Source organism: Orycteropus afer, unplaced genomic scaffold (assembly GCF_000298275.1).
Source record: "Orycteropus afer afer isolate SDZICR_OR568_19922 unplaced genomic scaffold, OryAfe1.0 scaffold00132, whole genome shotgun sequence".
Taxonomy (NCBI): Eukaryota; Metazoa; Chordata; class Mammalia; order Tubulidentata; family Orycteropodidae; genus Orycteropus; species Orycteropus afer.
Genome location: NW_006921719.1, coordinates 4,997,871 through 5,017,867, shown reverse-complemented (window position 1 = coordinate 5,017,867; position 19,997 = coordinate 4,997,871). Strand labels below are relative to the sequence as shown.

Genomic DNA, 19,997 nt, shown 5'->3' with positions numbered 1-19,997 from the left:
TTTTTTTTTTTTTTTTTAAATCTCTTTTCTCTTTTTAATTGTTGGAGAGGTTGGATTAAGGTGTTAAGGTAATGATTTTGGCTCTTTCTTCTCTTTTGATGTGTGCATTTACTACTATAACTTGCTCTCTGAGCACTGCTTTTGCTGTGTCCCCAAACTTTTAGTATGTTGCATTTTCATTCTCATTCAACTCATGGAATTTTTAAATTTTTCATTTCTTCTACTAAGCCAGGTGTTACTCGGTTTCCATGTATTTGATTTTTTTCCTTGATTTTCCTGTTGTTGATTTCTAATTTTATAGCATTATGATCTGAGAAGATACTTTGTGTTATTTCAATGTTTTAAAATTTACTGAGGCTTCTTTGTGACTTAACATATGGTCTATTTTGGAAAATGTTCTATGTGCTCTGAAAAAGAATGTATATTGTGCTGATGTTGGGTGCAGTGTTCTGTATATGTCTGTTGTGTTTTGTATATGTCTGATTGTGTTGTGTAGTTCTGTATCTTTGTTGAGTTTCTTTCAAGTTATTTTGTCTATCACCAAAAGTGGTGTATTAACATCTCCTAGGAGCTCTGGTAGCATAGTGGCTAAAGCACTTGACTGCTAACCAGAAGGCTGGCGGTTCAAACCCACCAGCCACTCCTCGGAAGGAAGGTTGGGCAATCCTACTTCCGTAGTGATACTGCCTTGGAAACCCAAGGAGGGGTCGCTATGAGTCGGGGCCGACTCGACGGCACATAACAACAACAACAACAACTATTATCGTGGAATTGTCTATTCTCTTTTCAATTCACTTAAACTCTATGTATTTTGGGGCCCCTTCTGGGTGTGTAGATATTTACTGTGGTTATGTCCTCTTGTTGGATTGGCCTTTCAATCATTATATGATGGCCCTTCTTGTCTCTTTTGCTGGTTTTTGCCTTAAAATCTATTTTATCAGAAATTAATATTGTCACTCCTACTCTTTTCGTTTATCATTTGCTTGATATTCTATTTTTTCATCCTTTGATTTTTAGGTTATTTTGCCTCTGTGTCTCAAGTATCTCTCTTGTAGACAGAATGTTGATGGGTCATGTTTTCTTATCCATTCTGTTACTCTCTCTCTCTTGATTGTTTCATTTAATCCATTTACATTCAATGTAATTATCAATAGGTATGAATTTACTGCTATCATTTTGCTGTTATCTTTCTGTGTGTGTGTGTGTTTGTGGAAGGCTAATGGTTTCTTTGTTCCATATATTTTTCCGTGCTAATTTTGTTTATGCATTTTCTTATCATTTCCTTGTTTACTGCTTAGTGTTTACTGGATCTTTGAGACTTTTTATTTTGCTGAAAAGGTTTATTAATTTTCTCTGAATATATACTGTAACTCATTATTATTTTCCCAATGTGAAAACAGTGCATTCCATTTTGATATATTTACTTCCCCTCCATTTGGAAATATCCAAATGTATTTGAAAGTATTCCCTCTTTTTTCTTTGTAGCTGTCATCATTTACAAATTGACATCTCTGGATTTCTATTTTCAGTCTTGTAGCTTTACTTTATTTTTGATACTTCTATTTCTGGATTGATTTCCATGTGATGTTGCTGAATATCTGAATCTCAGGATGTTAGTTCTCTGTCCAAAGGATTCCCTTTAGTATTTCTTGTAAGGGTGGTCTAGTTTTTACAAATTCCCTTATTTCTGTTTATCTGGAAATGTCTTAATTTCACCACCTTATTTGAGGGACAATTTTATTGGACATATAATTTATTATTATTATTTCCTTTCAGGGTTTTATATATGTCATCTCATTGTCTTCTTGCCTGCATGGTTTCTGGTGAGAAATCAGAGCTTAGTCTTATGGGTTCTCCACTGTAGGTGATATTTTTGTTTTTCCCAGGCTGCTTTCAGGATTCATTCTTTGGTTTTGGTTTTGGTAAGTCTGATTATGATATGTCTTGGTGATATTCTTTTATCCTATTTATGAGGTTTGTTGAGCTTTTTGAATGCATCTCTTCTCCCCTTCTGAGACATTAGGAACATTTTCTTCCAACAAATCTTTTGACAATTTTCTTGATGCTTTGTTCACTTCCTGTTTTAGAATTCTCCTCTTGGTGGTGTCCACATAATTCTTGGCTTTCTTCTTCTTCTTCTTTCTGATTTTCCTCTCACAGTTAAGTATTAAGGGATTCGTCTTAATTTCCCTAATTCTGTCTTACATTGATTCAATTATATTCCTTTGCCCTTCCAATGTGTTGTTTATATTTTTGAAATTTTAGTATTAATCTTCTGGATTTCTATTTGCTGTTTTAATATGATTTCTACTTTTCCACATGTCAATATGTTCTTGTATTGTTTTTACTTAATTCTTCTAGACTTTTGTCTATGTTTTCCTTGATTTTGTCTATGATTTCCTTGGTTTTGTCTTTGTTTGCCTTAATCTTGTTTTTAATCTGCAGAAGGAACCTAATTCTAATTCTTCTGAATTCCTCATCAGGTAGTTTCAATAGCATTTCTTCTCAGGGAAGATTTTCTGGTTCTGTAATTTGATCACTTGCTTGAGTCATCCTGTCCTGTTGTTTTGGGTGATGTGAAGTCATGTGTTGTCTCCTAGACACTGTGGTACTATTGTATTAATTTGTTCATTGTATGTTGGTTTGCTTCACCCTGATATTTTAATATATCTGGGCCATGGGGCAGGCATGCTACTCTAGTTGCTAATTTGGCAACACTGGAATGCTCACCACTTGTCTCCATGTGAATTTGGTAGCAGTTGGGATTGTGTGGATTAGTCTCTAATCCCTGGTTGTGTAGAACAGCTGAGAGCAAGCTGGGCAGGTGCTGACCACCATCTATCATCAATCCAGTGGTGCTGGAGTAGGTCGTGGCATTTGCCCAGTGGATGGGGTGGCAGTGTGGCTGGTATGCCTGGGTAGGGTCGTTAGCTCCAGACTGATGAAAGGAAAAAAAATAAAGAAAAAGAAAAGTGAGGGAGAGGAACAAAAAAAACTAAAGAAAAAGGAGGGGTAGAAGGAAGAACTAAGAAGAAAGAAAAAACAAAGAAGAGAAAAAGAGCTGCACCATACTGGTGCAAGTGCTAGTGGCAGCAGCAGTGTGGTGAATGTGTACCACAGATCATGGAGGTGCACGAGAGGGGTCTGCTCACCAAGGAAGCAGCACAGGTGGCACACCTGGTCCATGGGCTCAAAAACAAAACAAAACAAAGAAAAAGGGGGGAAGAAGAACAAAGAACTAAGGAAGGAAAAGAGGGAGTGATGGAGGAAGGAAAAACAGCATAGGACTAGAAGTAGCATGAAAGGATTGACTGGCTGCCAAGTGGTGGGTTGGGCTATGCCACTAGTCACTGGGAGGTTGTGCAAGATGGGGCAGGGATCACATTTTGGTAATCGCTGATCACCAGTGTGGGTACCAGTGCAGTCCTGGGAGAGTGGAGCCAGTTATCTGGTGAGTGAAATGCTGCTTGCAATAACAAAATGGCTGCACTGTGCCAGGGCCATTACTAATTCACTGCCCCATATGCCTTCTTGTTTGCTGTTTTCATTTAGTTTTTTCCTCTAATCAGTATTTTATCTACTTCTTTATCCTTTCCTTTGAAGTGCTAGGTTCCAGGATTGTCATCCATATCCATTTAATCACTTGGTTTCTTGGGTCTTTGTTGTAGTGGGTCTGGGTAGGCCTAGTTCACCATCTTTGGACCACCACGGTTTCATGTTTTTCAATTTTAATTTATATGAAGACTGGTATATGAGATCAGTAAGGCTCTAACTTTACTTATTTCTCAGAAGTTAGTCCTGTCCTCATCTTTACTGTATTCTAAATAAATGCTCATTTATGTTGGGGTTAGTTTCTGAACTCTATGATCTGCTCCATACAACACTAATTTATTGTAGCGTTACAGTACTTTCTCATGTTTAATCCATACCACCATTTTTAAGAGAAACATTTACTTTTTGTAATTTTGTGATTTGGATGACAGTTTACAGAGCAAATTGGTTTTCCATTCAACAATCCATACACATTATGTTTTGTGATATTTACTGCAGTCCCCACACTGTAACAGCTTTCTTCCCACTTCCTCACTGCACCTACCTCTTCCCTTCAGCCTTCCTTTCCATCCCCTCCCTCATTCCTAGCTCTATCCCCTTGGGCAAATGCTGTCCTTTTGATCTCATATGCTTGATTGTTATAATGAGTGCACACCCTCCTGATGTTACTGTTCACCTTATAGGCCTATCTATCGTTTGGCTGCCAGTTGAGTCATGGAGGTTCAGTTTAGTTCCTAGCTTGAAGGATGTCTAAGGGCCACAGCCTTGGGGGTTCCACCAATTTTCATCAGACAGTGAGCCTGTTTTTATTTTATTTTTTATGATTTTGAGTTTTGTTCCACATTTTATGCCACTCTATCCAGGACCTCTTATTGCAAACCCTTTCAGAGTGGTCAGCAGTGGTAGCTGGGCACCTTCTAGTTCTGGTCTCAGGGTTGTGGAGGCTGGGGTTCATGTGCTCCATTAGTCCTTTGGAATAACTGTGTCCTTGAGTCTTTGATTTTCTTCATTCCTCTTTGCTCCAGATGTAGAGAGACCAATAGTTGCACCTTAGATGTCTGCTCACAAGCTTTAAGACCCCAGTCACTACTCACCAAAGTAGGATGTAGAACACTGTCTTTATGGACTGTTATGCCAACTGACCATAGTGTCCCCCAAGACAATCGTCCTGAACTTCCATATCCAGTGACTCATTTCTTCAAGGTGTCTGGTTATAACTAAGACATTTTCATAACTTTGTCCCCTGTATGCTCTACTACATTTGAAACATTTACAGTTCCCCATGAACTTTAGAGTAATTCTGCCAAGACACTTCCCTCTATCAAAAAATAAGAAAAGTGATTTTTTAAAAGGCATGCATAAAATACACTGAAAAAGCACTGTTCTTATTAAAGTCTGATTTCAGTAAAAATTCTCCAGTTTTTCATAAAGATATTATACTGTCTATTTTCTAAGGTGTATTGGTGGTGCAGTGGTTCGAACCCACCAGCTGCTCTGCTGGAGACAGATGAGGGAGTCTGCTTCTGTTAAGATTTATAGCCCTGACAACCCTATAGGGCAGTTCTACTCTGCCCTGTAGGGTTCACTATGAGTTGGAAACTATGAGTTGGAAATAGCCACTATTTTCTCTTATTGGTTTTAACATTTTTTTTTTTTTTAAATGCTGATTCTGAGGTTATTCTGGTGGACCAGCTATTCTCAAAAGGATTTGAGCTCATGGCCTCTAGCTGCCCTTCAGGTGTGGAATTGAACCCACTCTCATGGCTTCCAGCCAAACAAAAGACAGGCATATGAGCTGAGCATTTACATCAGGTAGATACACTCCTTGGAGAGATCAATCATGGGAGAATAGAAGGGCTGTGTATGCACAGGGAGACAGCTCGAGGGGCAGGAGTGCATGGGAGGGAAAGATACAGGGAAGAGATAACTATGAGGAGGAAGTGGGAAGGGATGTGTTGCATTGTGGGAAACTGCATTGTAGTCAATGTCGTGAGACAAAGTATATGTAAGCTGCTGTATGGAAAGTAAATTTGCTCTGTAAACTTTCACCCAAATCACAATAAAAAATTACAACAAAACAAAACAAAGGATTTTAGCCCTTAGGAGGCATGCTTTATTGTCACAAAGATTTAGGGGCATACTTGCAGGGAACCAGGGAGACTTGATTTCCTGCAATGCTTATGACCAAAACCAAACCCTTTGCTGCTGAGTTGATTCCAACTTACAGTGACCCTACAGGACAAAGTAGAACTGCTCCAAGGGTTTCCCAGGCTATAAATCTTTATAGAAGCAGACTGCCCTGTCTTTCTCCTGCAGAGCAGCTGGCGGGTTCAAGCCAGTGACCCTTCAGTTAGCAGCCAATTGCTCAACCACTGTGCCACCAGGGCTGCTACACTTACGACTGCCATCCAGTTGATTCTGACTCACAGTGACCCCCTTTGGGTTTCCAAGGTGCTAAATCTTTATGGAAGTAGATTGCCCAGTCTTCCTTCTGTGGAGTGGCTGATGGGTTTTAACTGCCAACCTTCTGGTTAGCAGTCAAATGCCTGAGGCACTATGCTACCAGAGCTCCTTATACTTTTGATGGTTCCCCCATAAAAGAATCCCAATCAACTTTTAAGCGTCCTGCCAGAATTAAAAACGTGTTTATAATATGTTCCTTCAACCTAATTCCATTTTATTTTTAAACCAAAGATTTTTTTAGTGTAATTTTAATATTCACTGACTTTTCCAAGAGGTATGGCGCATATAAATAGAAGAAATATTATACTCTGTTTTATTTGGAACTTTACCAAGTTGAGCAATTCAACAGAAATGCTGCTTCTAGTAATTGAGATACTAGGATACACCTGTACCCTGCAACTGTAGCTGTCTATCATGCTGATCATACGGGTACTGCATCTGACTACTTCAGTTTGCCTTCTCATGTGGTCCTGCCCAAGCACCTACATACTGAAGTACCTATTATTTTATTATCAGTTATATTTAGTTCTCCTTTACAACTAGGCTATTAGGTTAATTAGAATAAAAATAATGTGTAAAGCATATTATCATGAATCTCAATTTCAGATTAGTAAAGAAGAATTACAAAGCATTATTATTAAAAAGGGAAAACTAGACTTAATGGATTTAAGAATTACTTAGGTAGATAATATCATCTGCAAATAATGAAAAAGGCCTTTTCACTTCCAATATCCAAGCTACTAATTTTTTATTGGTCAGAATTATAAGAACACTGCTGAAAAACACCAAGGATAGCAGGCATCACTGTTTTGAGGATGTCTACCATGTTAAAGGGGAGCTCTGGTGGCGCAGTGCCTAAGGCACCTGACTGCTAACCAAGGCTGGCGGTTCAAACTCACTAGCTACTCCTCAGAAGGAAGACTGGGTGATCTACTTCCATAGAGATACTACCTCAGAAACCCAAGGCAGGGTCAGTGAATTTTTTTTTAAATCATGTTGAAGACTAGATCTTCTAGATCTAGTCTATCAATAATCTGGAATGAAGGTAAAATTATCAAGTCTTTTTTGGCATCTATTGAAATAATCATATTTTCCCCCATTAATCGGCTACTGTGATGAATTATATTAAAATATTTTCTAATATTGCTCATACAGTAGTACTACTCTTCAGAGGTAGATTCAAAATGCTATCACTTTATTTAAAATTTTTGCATTATATAATGTGTGAGGTTGATCTACAATTTTTTTTTTTGCCAGATTTCTATATAAGGGTTATGCTTTCTTTAATAAGTGCCTGAAAAGTATGTCTTCTCTTAAGGCTCAAGTAATTTATTCCTTGAAGTCTGAAAAAACTCACCTGTAAAAACCACCTTGTGAAGGGACAGTTCTTTGTTACCTTTTAATTTCTTCCATGGTTTTGGTCTACTCAGCCTTTCTTCTTCAGTCAATTTTGGTTATTTACATTTGCCTATAAAATGATCCATTCCATCAAAATATTCAATTTATTCTCACAGAGCAAACTCAGAATCCAAAAATATTCTCCTCAGAATATGACTTTATTCCCATTTTTATTTCAAAATGTGAATATTATTTTCTTTACTACGTTTGCCAAAGGCTTATTTATTTTATTCATCTTTTTAAGTAACCAGCTTATAGATTTATCAATTCTATTGTTTTTGATCAATTTATTTCTACTTTTACCATCTATTTCTTTTCTCCTTTCTTTTGGTTCTTTTGCTATTTGCTTTTTAACTACTTAGGGTGAATGCTTATGTCATTTATTTATACTCTGTTATTAGTATTTTTGTTTTGTTTTAAATTATTGCTTTTTCTTTCTGTGTAGCTTTGGCTCATCCCATTAAGTTTTTTTTTTTTTTTTAATTTCCATTTAATTTTTATATATAGTATTCTCATTATGATTGATTTCTAAATATCTACAAATGCCTTTTCCATTTTAACACCCAGTATTTAGAAGTCTCCCCACCAAGAAGTTCTATTTTTTAATAAACTTGCCATTTACTTCTAGTTTTATAGTGAAGTTCTATTAAATAATAGAAAATTCAAAAAGTAAGTTTTATGGAAACTATCACTTAAATGTTGACATTTAACCTAAAGAAACATAATAGAGCAAAGACAAATTCCTCAAAAGGATTATATACATACATTTTCAAGATCCTTGATTTTTATCTCATTCGATACTTTTATAAATATGCAATGAGGTATTTATGCAATATCTTTGCAAACAAAAAGCTCACAGTAAACACAGTAAGGCTATTTAAGAAATTTTAGCACTAGGCCCATAAAAACAGTGTTAGATCATTACATTCTAAAACTAAGCTCAGTGGCAGTAGATGTTGAAATGAAATTCATGTAACAGAAGGCCCGATCTGGTCCTTTCTTAATCTATTTGTTTCCTAGGAAGTCCCTCTCACTCATAAGTGAGGAGAAATGAGTATGCCTCGCTGACTGGTTGATTCTTCTATTAACTTGGAAATGTATTAAACAAATTATAAAATAAAATGCTGCTTCATTATCTCCCATAGTACGAAGATAAAGGCCAAATACTACTGCTGCCCCCACCCTTGCCCGAGTCTACATTATGACAGATACCCGATTCGATCACTCGTTCCACTGTAACCCCAACGGCTCTCTACTTGCTGGAATCTATTGATGCTGCATTCTTTTCCTCGGAGGCAGCATCTTGGTCGGTCAATATATTCAACTCGGGGCTTAGGATTGACAGTAAAATGAAGAAAGAGATTAACCACTTCACGATCTGACAAAATGCCAGATTGAGCAGGACCTGTAGACATAAAAATATAAGCCTCAATAAAAGTAATTCAATTTCAATTCTTAACATTCTAATACTCCACTTAGTAATGTGAACTCAAATCTGGAAGATTGTGGTATAGTGAATTACTAAATATGACTCTTGACTCCCACCAGATGACTGGGTGCAACTGGGTAAATGTAAGGTGTTTGTGGCCCACCAAGGGGACTAGATAACTTGTTCATAATGTAAATAAGGTACATGGTATCCTTGTGGGGGTGGGACTATGGAAATATGGTGTATGGAACCTTAACATGGGGATTAGTCAGTTTTGCCATTCTGCTAGGCCTAAAATGAGCCAAAAGGACCAAAATGAGCCAATAGGACCAAGATCCCAGAGCCAGAAAGTGGGGATCTCACTGCCATATAGAGAGAACAGCTGGGAGTGGAATGTGTCCTTGGACCTGAGATCCCTGCACTGAGATGGCAAAGTGATGGCAGCAGAGAGATGGTGGCAACAGAGGCAGCAAAACCAAGAGACTATCATGAGACAGAGCAGCAGGCATCCCAGACCACAGAGCGAAGAAGGTGAGTGTCTTTAGGCAGGAAGCTAATTGGTGGAGTGGCATGCCTCTTTGGGTACTTATCAGCAAAGCTAAAAGAGCTCTGTAGCACTAGTCTGAGCAAGAAATAAACTGAGGCCAAAGAAGCATGCCCGTGGCACAGGTGAGAAGCTGTCCTTATAGAAGAACTGTATCTTCACTTGTTTTCTGATTCTGATTGTAACCTGTTACTTCCCTAATAAATCCAATAATTGTGAGTATTGTCTGTGAGTTGTGTGTAGCCACAGCAATGAATTATTGAACCCAGTAGGAAGTAGGGAGTGTCCCAGAAGGGGTGGTTGGTGTTAGAATTGGTGGAAAGGTTGGAGGGTGATGTCATGCTTGACCTTCTCATAATGGAATCAGCCTTGGGCTGCTGATCTTGCTTCTTTCCTCCCCTTGTGAAGTTAGAAGAGATCAGAAGATGCTGCCCTCATGTCCTTTTTGCAAAGATGGAAGGTAAGAATGAGGTAAAGAGAGCAGAGAAAGAAAGGAAAGATGGTGGTGAACATTCCACAGCACGTATGGACCATGGAGTTGCCCCAAAGGACATTATCAAGTTTTTGCAGGATTATCGTTCAGATTAATTTCTTGCAGAACATAAGCTATTAAAGGAACATTTAAAATGTGGCCAAGATAACCAACAAGGACCATTTGCTTACAGCCCATAACTATCTTTTTGAAACCAAGTGTTTCAAAGGTACCAAAAGTATACATAAGTGTCAGAGCAGGTGAAAAATGTGAAGGTTAATGGTGACAAAGAAATCAAGTCTTAAGAGACTCTAAAAGAGGGTCCATCAAAATATACAAAATCTGTTCTTAGAAAAGGAGGTAAAACCAACTTCTCCAGAAAGGGAGATGTTGTTCATTGTTGGCACACAGGAACACTATAGGACAGGGCTGTTTCTGATATTAATACTCAAACAAGTTCAAAGAAGAAAAACATCAAGCCTTTAAATGTTGAGGATGGAATTGGGCAAGGTATCAGAGGATGGGATGAAGCACTCTTGACCATAAGTAAAGGGAGAAAAGGCTCAACTAGAGGATGAATCAGAATGGGTCTATGGAAAGAAAGGACAGCCTGATGTCAAAATTTCATCAAATGCAAAACTAATTCTGGAAGTGGAATTAGTGTATATTGACTGAATCAGTAACACTACAGGTCTAAAGACAATAGCAACAATGATAAAACTGCCTGGAAGAAACTCATATAACTAATTAGAGTTGGTTACTACTGTGTTTAAAGTTAACTGGCCAATTCAAGGAGTTAAAACCTATTTACTTGATCCCCAACTTTTGAGAAATATAATCCTTATCATAAATTCTTGAAATCTAAAATATTTTACTACAACTTTGTAAAATACTGGTTAAAGAAAACAGGTTTTCCTTTTACCCCATTTTGGAAACAAAAAGGTTCAATACAAAGTACCTGCTATCTTAAAAGAAAAAAAGAATGAGGTAGAAAGTCTTAGCATATATGCTTTTAGGCTATATATATATATTTACTTATTTATTTTCTTCTTTCTCCTTTTTTTTTTTTTTTTTATTAGGATTTGGGTGAAGATTTACAGAGTAAATTCACTTTTCATACAGCAGTTCACATATACTTTGTATCATGTCATTGACCAAAATTTACAATGCAGCAGCTCCCCTCCCACTTCCTCCCCATAGTTACCTCCTCCCAGTGTCCATCCCTTCATACTCTTCTGCACCCTGAGCTATCTCCCTGTGCATAAGCAGCCCTTCCTTCTCCATGATTGTTCTCTCCAGGGCGTGTGTCTACTTGAGGTAAATGTTTAACTCACATGCCTGTACTTTGTTTGGCTGGAAACCATGGTTGTGGGTTCAATTCCAGACCTGAAGGGCAGCTAGGGGCCATAGTCTCAGTGGTTCCACCAGGCTCTATTGGACCAGCAAACCTGGTCCCCACCTTCTTTTTTTTTTTTGCCTCCAAATGATTTTGAGTTTTGTACCACATTGTTCTCCCTCTTTATGCAGGATCTCCTACATCCCTTCCAAGTGGATGGCAGGGGTAGCTGGGCACCATCTAGTTCTTCTGGTCTCATAGTTGTATAGGTTGCAGATCGGATGGTGTACCAGTCGCTAGGACTGATTGTTTCCATCAATTTTGGTTTTCTTCTTTCTTCTTGACGAGGAGAGACCCGTTGTTGCATCTAGATGGCAGCTTCCTAGCTTTTAAGGTCCCAGTCACTACTCACCAAAGTAGGAGGTGGAACAATGTTTTGTATAGTATGTTATGCCTATTGAGCTTGATGTTCCCTGCGACTATGGTCCCAAGCCCACAGGATCAACTACTCGGTCCCTCTGGGTAGCTGGCTGTGACCAAGTAATGACCATAACCTTGCCCCTTGTCAGCTTTACTATACACCTGGGAATTCTGATCATTCACATGAACTTATAGGCCCATTGTCTGCCAACCCTATATATGATCTTGGATACACTCTCCATTTAGACATACCTAATTGTTTATAGGCTATATTTATTTTTAAAGTTAATAAATCCATTTATGATTAACCTAACAGAATGTGTTAGAATCATTAATAAATCAAAGCTTACATGAAATTGAGATAACAAAAAGATCTCTAGATTTTCCTATCTATTCATCTCTTCTGAGTACCACTGCGTTTTGCTCACCAGTGAGAAGACAGTCATTCCCTACAGTGAGGAAATGTTTATAATGGCAGCCAGAGCTCTGTGACCCATCCATTCCTCCACCTAAACTTGTCTGAGACTGTAATTACAAACAATGGAATATGTTTAGAGGTAGAACTAGATTAGGGATAGTGCTTTACTTCTGAGTTTAGAAATTAACAGGAAACAGGAGGTAAGATTAGAAGAGCTGTGGAAAAAACATACTACATATGTTATGGTTTTACCATTCACCATTACTGAGAAGGGAAAAATTCCAAATGGTTTAAACTTATCCAGGAGTAAATGCTGTTCTTTATAAAAGATGCCAGGTGATCCCTTCCAGGGCCCACAAAAGCAATCTAAATAAGACACTGAAAAACATTAGAAACTTGGCTTAAAAAGCCATAATAGTCAGATTTTGAAGTATAAGTCCCTGATTTTAAACATCAGATTAAAATGTAACAAGTATCACATAGGTCAAACATAGTATGTCACCCTGCCAGACCTGGCCCAAAGTTTGTCATGTGTAACCTTGAGATAAGGCAAGATTGTAAAGAAGGAAAAAATATAATTATAAACTTAAAATTCACATTTTGGCACTGAACAGAGCTTAAACAGCATAAAATCAAAGGAGAGACTGTGGTGGAAACTTAAGTTAACTTACGGAAAATGATTAGAAATAATGTATTAATGATGAAAATGAATGATAAAAAGCAGAGCCCAACACACAGGTAATCAGTGTTCCTGAAGAACTGTAGATAAGATATAGGATGATGCAACAATCAAAAACAGAAGAAAAATTTCTGCACTGAAAAAATTAGTCTTTGGATCATCAAGGCCTTCTTAGATATGTACCCCCTACCTAAAGAAAGTTATCAAAAATATATTGTAGTGATGAATCAAAATAAAGGTAACATAAGACAGTATCCTCTTATGGAGGAGGAGGCAAAATTTTTGGAGGAGGCAAAATTTTTTAAACAAAAAAAGCCTTCACCTTAAAGAGAAAAATTGATCAACTAAATTTCACTAAAGATAAGATCTCTGTTTATCCAAAGATAGCATTAAGATAATAAAAAGGCAATTTACAGACTAGGAGATGATACCAGCAATACATATATCCAACAAAAGACTTGTATCTAGAATATATAAAAACTTACAAATCATATATAAACATCCTGGGCAAAGGATCTGAACAAGTTCAGGTACCCAAATTCTGGTATGGTCAACATCATTAATCATCAGAAAAACAAAATTAAAACCACAATGAGATATGTCCTCATACCCACCCAAAGAGTTAAAACTACAAAATTGAAAATAGCAAGTACTGGAAAGGATGTGGGGCAAGTCCTGTCCCACAAATTCTCTTAACATTGCTGTTGAGTGTGAATTGCCATGACCAATTTGAGAAACTGTTTGGCAGGAACTACTAAACCCATATATTTGTCTACTCTATAACTTACCATTGTGCCCTAGGGCTCCTTAGTAGAGTCACTACCCACTGCCATTGAGTTGGATCCGACTCATAGCAACCCTCCTTGGGTTTCTGAGGTGGTATCACTATGGAAGTAGACTGCCCAACCTTCCTTCTGAAGAGCTGCTAGTGGGTTTGAACTGCCAGCCTTCCGGTTAGCAGTCAAATGTCTTAGGCACTATGCCAGAGCTCCCTAATAGAGTCACTAGTACTTGATAAATAACAGTTTATTTTTCTCTTTTACATAGAGAGATTGACTAACTGGCTGCCCATTAAAATACTTGTGAATAGATTTTGGCCTTACCTGCTGCAAACTCCTCAATTGTCATCAGTGGGAATCGAATTAAGGAAAGTGCTTTTCCTAGAACTTTCTGTTTGTTTCCAAAAGTCACAGGCAATTGCTGTCTCTGGCATTCTGCTTCTGCCCAACGTACAACAGCTCCAAAAAGTCGACTTTCTCGAATACTAAGTGTGTCTCTTTCTAGAACTGCACAGAGTGTGTCTATAGGTAAAACACAAAAATAAGCCAAACTGCTCTTTAACAAACTAATACTGATATACAAGCTTGCGTTGTTTTAAAACCTCAAAATATAAAAATGGTTAGATACTTAAAATTACAGTTTCTATAATTAAAAATATTAGAGAAGTAAAATAATTAAATTACAAAGTTTCCTTTAAAGGTTAACATTCAATTAGAACTTAATATATAAGCTTAGATACAGTAACTTCTTATATATTCCTTACAAAGTGAACTGATATATATCGAGACCAACATTCATAATAAATAAACCACAAATAAAGGCTCCAAATTGATAACATAAATTCATAAAGCCTACAGGTTACAATTCATTTTTTCATTCAGCGAATTTATTATCAAGTATTCACTATGTGCAATGCACTATTCTACACAATGAGGATACGTCAGTGAACAAAGAGTCAAAAATCCTTGCCCTCATGAGGCTTACATTCTAATGTGGGGGAGGGAAAGAACAGATTAATAAACACAAGCAAATTAAATAATATGTTAGTTAATAAATGTGAGAAAAAGCAGGGTAAGGGTAATCAGAAGTAAAAAACAGAATAGTTTGGGTAGGCCTCACATGCACAAAGACTTGAAACAGGTTGGAAAGGAAGCCAAGTCAATGCCTAAAGCAAGCATTCCAGGACTGCCAGTGTGAAGACTCTGATATGAAAGTGTGCCAGCATATTCGAGGAAAAGGACAGTGTGGCTAGAGTGGAGGAACAGCAGTAGACGATGAAGCCAGAAAATATTGGGACTGGGGTACAATTATATAACATCCTGTAGACCATTTAGTCTTTATTTTCAATCAAACAGGGAACTCCTGGAGGGTTGTGAGCACAATAGTGACATTTTATGTTCTAAAAGGATCACCATAGCTATCATGTTGAAAAGAGATTATATGGGGCCAAGAGTGAAAACAGAAAATCAGACACAATAATCTTGCATCAGTCAAGATCAGAGATGATGGTGGCCTGGTGTGGTGAAATGAGTTCCTTTATGTGGCCTTTTGCCTTGGTTGTTTGGAAAAAGAGCCTGAGAGATTTTTTTTCCTAAGCACTAAGGAGTTACTTTTGCCCTAGTTTTCTACCACAGAGGGTTTGTCACTTTTGCCAGATTAAATGACATTTCTTGGGTAAACTGAAAACAACTTGTGGTTGAAACTTGCTTGGCTCTGGCCTGCAGCCTATGCTGTAACTGGTATGCACCTTGTGGGGACTGGTTAATAAACCATGCAGATGAAGTGACTATGGACTATGCATAGCCTACTGTGCAAAGGAAGTATCTGTGGCCTACTATCTGTGGCCTGCACTGGGAGGGGCCGTGCCTTGAATTTAACAAGGAGTTGTGTATATAAGTAGCCAAGCCAACAGAAGTTTTTGAGACAGAAAGAAGCAGGAAGAGAAGCAGGAGGAAGCAGCAGAAGAAAACAGCACCTGAGAAAGAGAAGGCAAGGAATTTCTTAAAAGAACTAACATAGGTCAAGGGACAGCAAGAGGCCCAGAAGGGGACAGGTGGCAGAGCCAGATACAACAGGCCTGGAAGGGACCCTGTGACAGAGTTGGTAGAGAAAGATGGCAGGGCCTAGAGGAGCCTTTTCTGAGAGGGTCAAGGGAAACCTGCCCTCAGGTGATCGAGAGGAGCCCTGCACAGCTGAGAGAGCTGTGCTGTACAGTAGGAGGGTGACTTTGCCTACATGCTTCCTGATCCTGACTCTGATTCTGAGTTGTAGCCTGATGATTCTGATCCCAAGCTGTATGCTGTTATTTCCCTAATAAACCACTTAACTGTAAATATGGTCTGTGAATTCTGTATGGCCATTGCAACAGATTATCAAACCTAAAAGAGAAGTAGAGAGTGCAGGAGGGCCAGGTGGGGGTGGGGAGAAGAGCAGCTGGTGTCAGAATTGGTAAAAAAGAAAATTGGAGAGTGGAGATATAGCTGACTTCCACCTATGAGGATCAGCCTTGGGCTGATCTGGATTTGCATTACACACCCATGAAGTTAGACAACGTCTGACACCACCATTTTATACTTGAACCAGAATGGTGGCAGTAGAATTGGTGAAAAATGACTAGAGTCAGGATATATTCCTAAGGAAGATTCAATGAGATTTCCTAACAGACTGGATATGGGGTATGATAGAAAGAGACCTATAATACAGACTAGAACTGCCCCCCAGGGTTTCCAAGGCCATAAATCTTTATGGAAGCAGACTGCCTCATCTTTCTCCCATGGACTGGCTAGTGGCTTTGAACCAATGACCTTCTGGTTAGCAGCCGAATGCCTTAACCCATATACCACCAGAGTTCCTATAGAAACACAGAAGTCAGGAATAATTCCAAGGTTATAGTCTAAGCACCAGGTGCTCTGGTAGCATAGTGGCTAAGGCACTTGACTGCTAATCAGAAGGCTGGCGGTTCAAACCCACCAGCCACTCCTCGGAAGGAAGATGAGGCAATCTACTTCTGTAGTGAAACTGTCTTGGAAACCCAAGGAAGGGTCACTATGAGTTGGGTCTGACTTGATGGCACATAACAACAATAACTCTAAGCACCAGAAGGATGAAGGTGGCATCAACTGAGATGAGAAGGACTACAAAGGAGCAAAGTGTAGGGTGGGGAGGAAGATCTGAAGTTTAATTTTGGACCATATTAAGTCTGAAATCCTCACATGGCATCAAAGTACAAATGTCACCTCCATAACATAGGCTCTCTTCAGAATCATTTTCCTCTTGTCACAGGCAAAATTAAAATGAGTTCAGAAATTTTTAAGCTACAGCATATAAGTAGGAAGTTCAGAAGAGAAAGGGGCTTTGGAAGCCAGCATACCAGAATGGAATGATAAACTGGCATCTAACAGGGAATGAGAATAGAGTTAATGAAAAGTAGATATAAGTACTTGGAAAGCACAGCAGTTAAGAACCTCACACAAAGAAAAAAACAATCAATGTAAACCACCACAAGAAAAAGAACCACATGATCATATCGTCAAAGGATACAAAAAAGGCATTTGATGAAATCTAGCACCCACTCCCAATTAAAACTCTAAGCAAAATAGGAATAGAAGGGAAATTCCTCAACATGATAAAGGGCATATACATGAAACCAACAGCCAACATTATTCTCCATGGAGAGAGACTCGAAGCATTCTCCTTATGAACAGAATCAGACAAGGATGCCCTCTATCACCACTTCTACTCAACATTGTACTGGAAGTCTTAGCCAGGGCACTAAAGCAAGAAAGGGAAATAAAAGGCATCCAACTTGGTAAGGAAAAAGTAAAACTACCCCTATTTGCATGATCCTATACACAGAAAACTTGAGAGATTCAGCAAGAAAACTACTAGAACTGAAAGATTCAGCAAAACTATTGGAATCAATTGAAAGTTTCAGCAAAGTAGCAGGATTAAAAAATCAACATATAAAAATCAGTTGGATTCTTCTACACCCTTCTTTAATAAGGAAAATAAGACAACTTACAATCGCTACTAAGAAGATAAAATACTTAGGAAAAAATCTTACCAGGGACACAAAAGACCTACACAAAGAAAACTACAAAATACTACTACAAGAAACTGTAAGAGACCTACATAAATGGAAGAATATCCCATGCTTATGGATAGGAAAACTAACATTGTGAACATGTTCATACTACCCAAAGCCATCTACAAATTCAATGCGATTCCAATCCAAATTCCATCAACATTCTTTAAGGACACAGAAAAACCAATCACTAACTTTATATGGAAAGGAAAGAGAGATAAGCAAAACACTACAGAAGACAAAAATAAAGTAGGAGGTTTCACACTCCCTGACTTCAAAACCTACTATATAGTAGTAGCCACAGTAGACAAAACAACCAGGTATTGGTACAATGACAGACACATAGACCAATGGAACAGAACTGAGAATCCAGAAATAGATCCATCCACCTATGGACAGCTGATCTTTGATAAGGGGTCGAAACTCATTAAATGGGGAAGAGATAATTTCTTTAACAAATCATACTGGCAAAACCAGATATCCATTTGCAGAAAAATGAAACAAGATCTGCACCTCACACCATACACAGAAAGGAACTCAAGATGGATCAAAGACCTAAATGTAAAATCCAAGACAATAAAGTTCATCAAAGATAAAATAGGGACAGAAAGATGCAAATCAAAACAACAATGAGATACCATCTCACCCCAGCAACAATAGCAAAGTTCAACAAGACAGAAAACAACAAATGCTAGCAAAGGTGTAGCAAGATTGGAACTCTCATATGCTGCTGGTGGGACTGTAAAATGGTACAAATACTGTGGAAAATGGTAGGGTGCTTCCTTAAATAGTTAGAAATAGAAATATCATTTGATCTAGCAATCCCAATACCAAGAATATATCCTAAAGAGGTGAGATCTGGGACATGAATAGATATACACACACCCATGTTCACTGTAGCATGATTTATAACAGCAAAGAGATAGAAACACTATGTGCCTGTCAGCAGATGAATAGATTAACCAAACTACACACAATGGAATACTATGCAACATTAAAGAATAATAAAGTATCAGCAAATCACCTTATAACATGGATGAACTTGGAGGACATTATGCTGAGTGAAGTAAGTCAATCTTAGAAGGATAAATATTTTGTGAGTCCTTTATTATAAAAAGGCAAGGAAAGCTTTCTGTAGGGAAGGAAATTTTCTTTGTTCCCATCCCCAGGGATGGGAAAGGAAGGAAAATAGATAGATAGTTCAGAGACAGGTTTGATGTGGGTGAAGAAAAAAGCAATATAACAAAAGCATGTGACTAGCAGAATATCACTAAGGAAAAGGAAGACTCGGAGAGGGGCACTAGCGGTACAGACAATAAAGGCAAATACTATTACGTACACAATACTGCATTACTAGTAACAGCAAACACTAATCTATGGGTGGAGACACAGATAGACAGGCAAGAAGATCAGGTATGGATAGGTGGATGGGAATATACCCATGACCATATATAGGTTTGGCTGATGATATTCCTACATATGTATTTGCATGTGCTATAAAAATGTCCATACGCAGTTTAAACTTAACAGGAGGCAAAGTTAGGATAACTTCTCAGCAACAACTAAGTACCGTGAGGGAGTGAGTCACTGGGCCTATGGTCTGGGGACCACAGTTGCAGGGAACATTGAGCTCAAACAGCACAACATGGTATACAAAAATATTATTCTGCACCTTACTTTGCTAAGTAGCTTGCAAGTGGCCATTTAAGATGCAACTTTTGGTCTCTCTTCACCCAGAGCAAAGATAAGTGAAGAAAACCATAGACACATGGAAACAGTTAGTCCAAAGAGCTAATGGGCCATGAGAACTGCACCCTATATAATCCTGAGACCAGAAGAACTAGATGGTGCCTAGCTATCAACACCAACCACTCAGACAGTGATCAAAATTGGAGATCCTGGATAGAGTGGGAGAAAAATGTGGAACAAAACTCAAAATCATTAAAAAAAAAAAAAAGGCTTACTGGTCTGATAGAAATTGGTGAAACCACTTCTAGACTGTGGCCCTAAGTCACCCTTCAAGCATGGAACTGAACTCACTCCTGTGGTTTAACTCTCAGCCAAACAACAGACAGGCCTATAAGCTGAACACCTACACCAGGGAGATGCACTGCTTAGAACAATCTACCATGGGAAATCAGAAGGGCAGCATTTGCATAGGGAGAAAGGTAGGGAGGCAGGAATGCCCAGGCAAGAAGGACACAGGGAAAGGATAACCACAGGGAAGAAGTGGGAGGAGAGCTGTTACACTGTGGGGAATGTAACCAGTGTCACCAAACAAAATGTGCATGAACTGTTGAGTGTAAAACAAATCTGCTTTATAAAATTTCATGCAAATCACAATTGAAAAGAAAAAAAGGTCTCATGCTAAGAGAAAGAGATTAAAAAGCAACAATGTTGTTGTTGTTGTTGTTATGTGCCG

The 19,997-nt window shown here is 38.3% G+C and overlaps 1 protein-coding gene across 1 annotated transcript in view; it reads right to left on the bottom strand.

The window, feature by feature from the left end:
- BTBD1 (BTB domain containing 1) overlaps positions 1 to 19,997 on the bottom strand; it is a 94,940-nt gene that overhangs the window by 13,899 nt on the left and 61,044 nt on the right. The window contains exons 4-5 of the mRNA XM_007945107.2: positions 13,815 to 14,012; positions 8,626 to 8,818 (exon numbers count right to left, since the gene is read on the bottom strand). Of these exons, the coding sequence (XP_007943298.1) occupies positions 8,626 to 8,818; positions 13,815 to 14,012 (391 nt within the window). The remainder of the gene's footprint in view (positions 1 to 8,625; positions 8,819 to 13,814; positions 14,013 to 19,997) is intronic.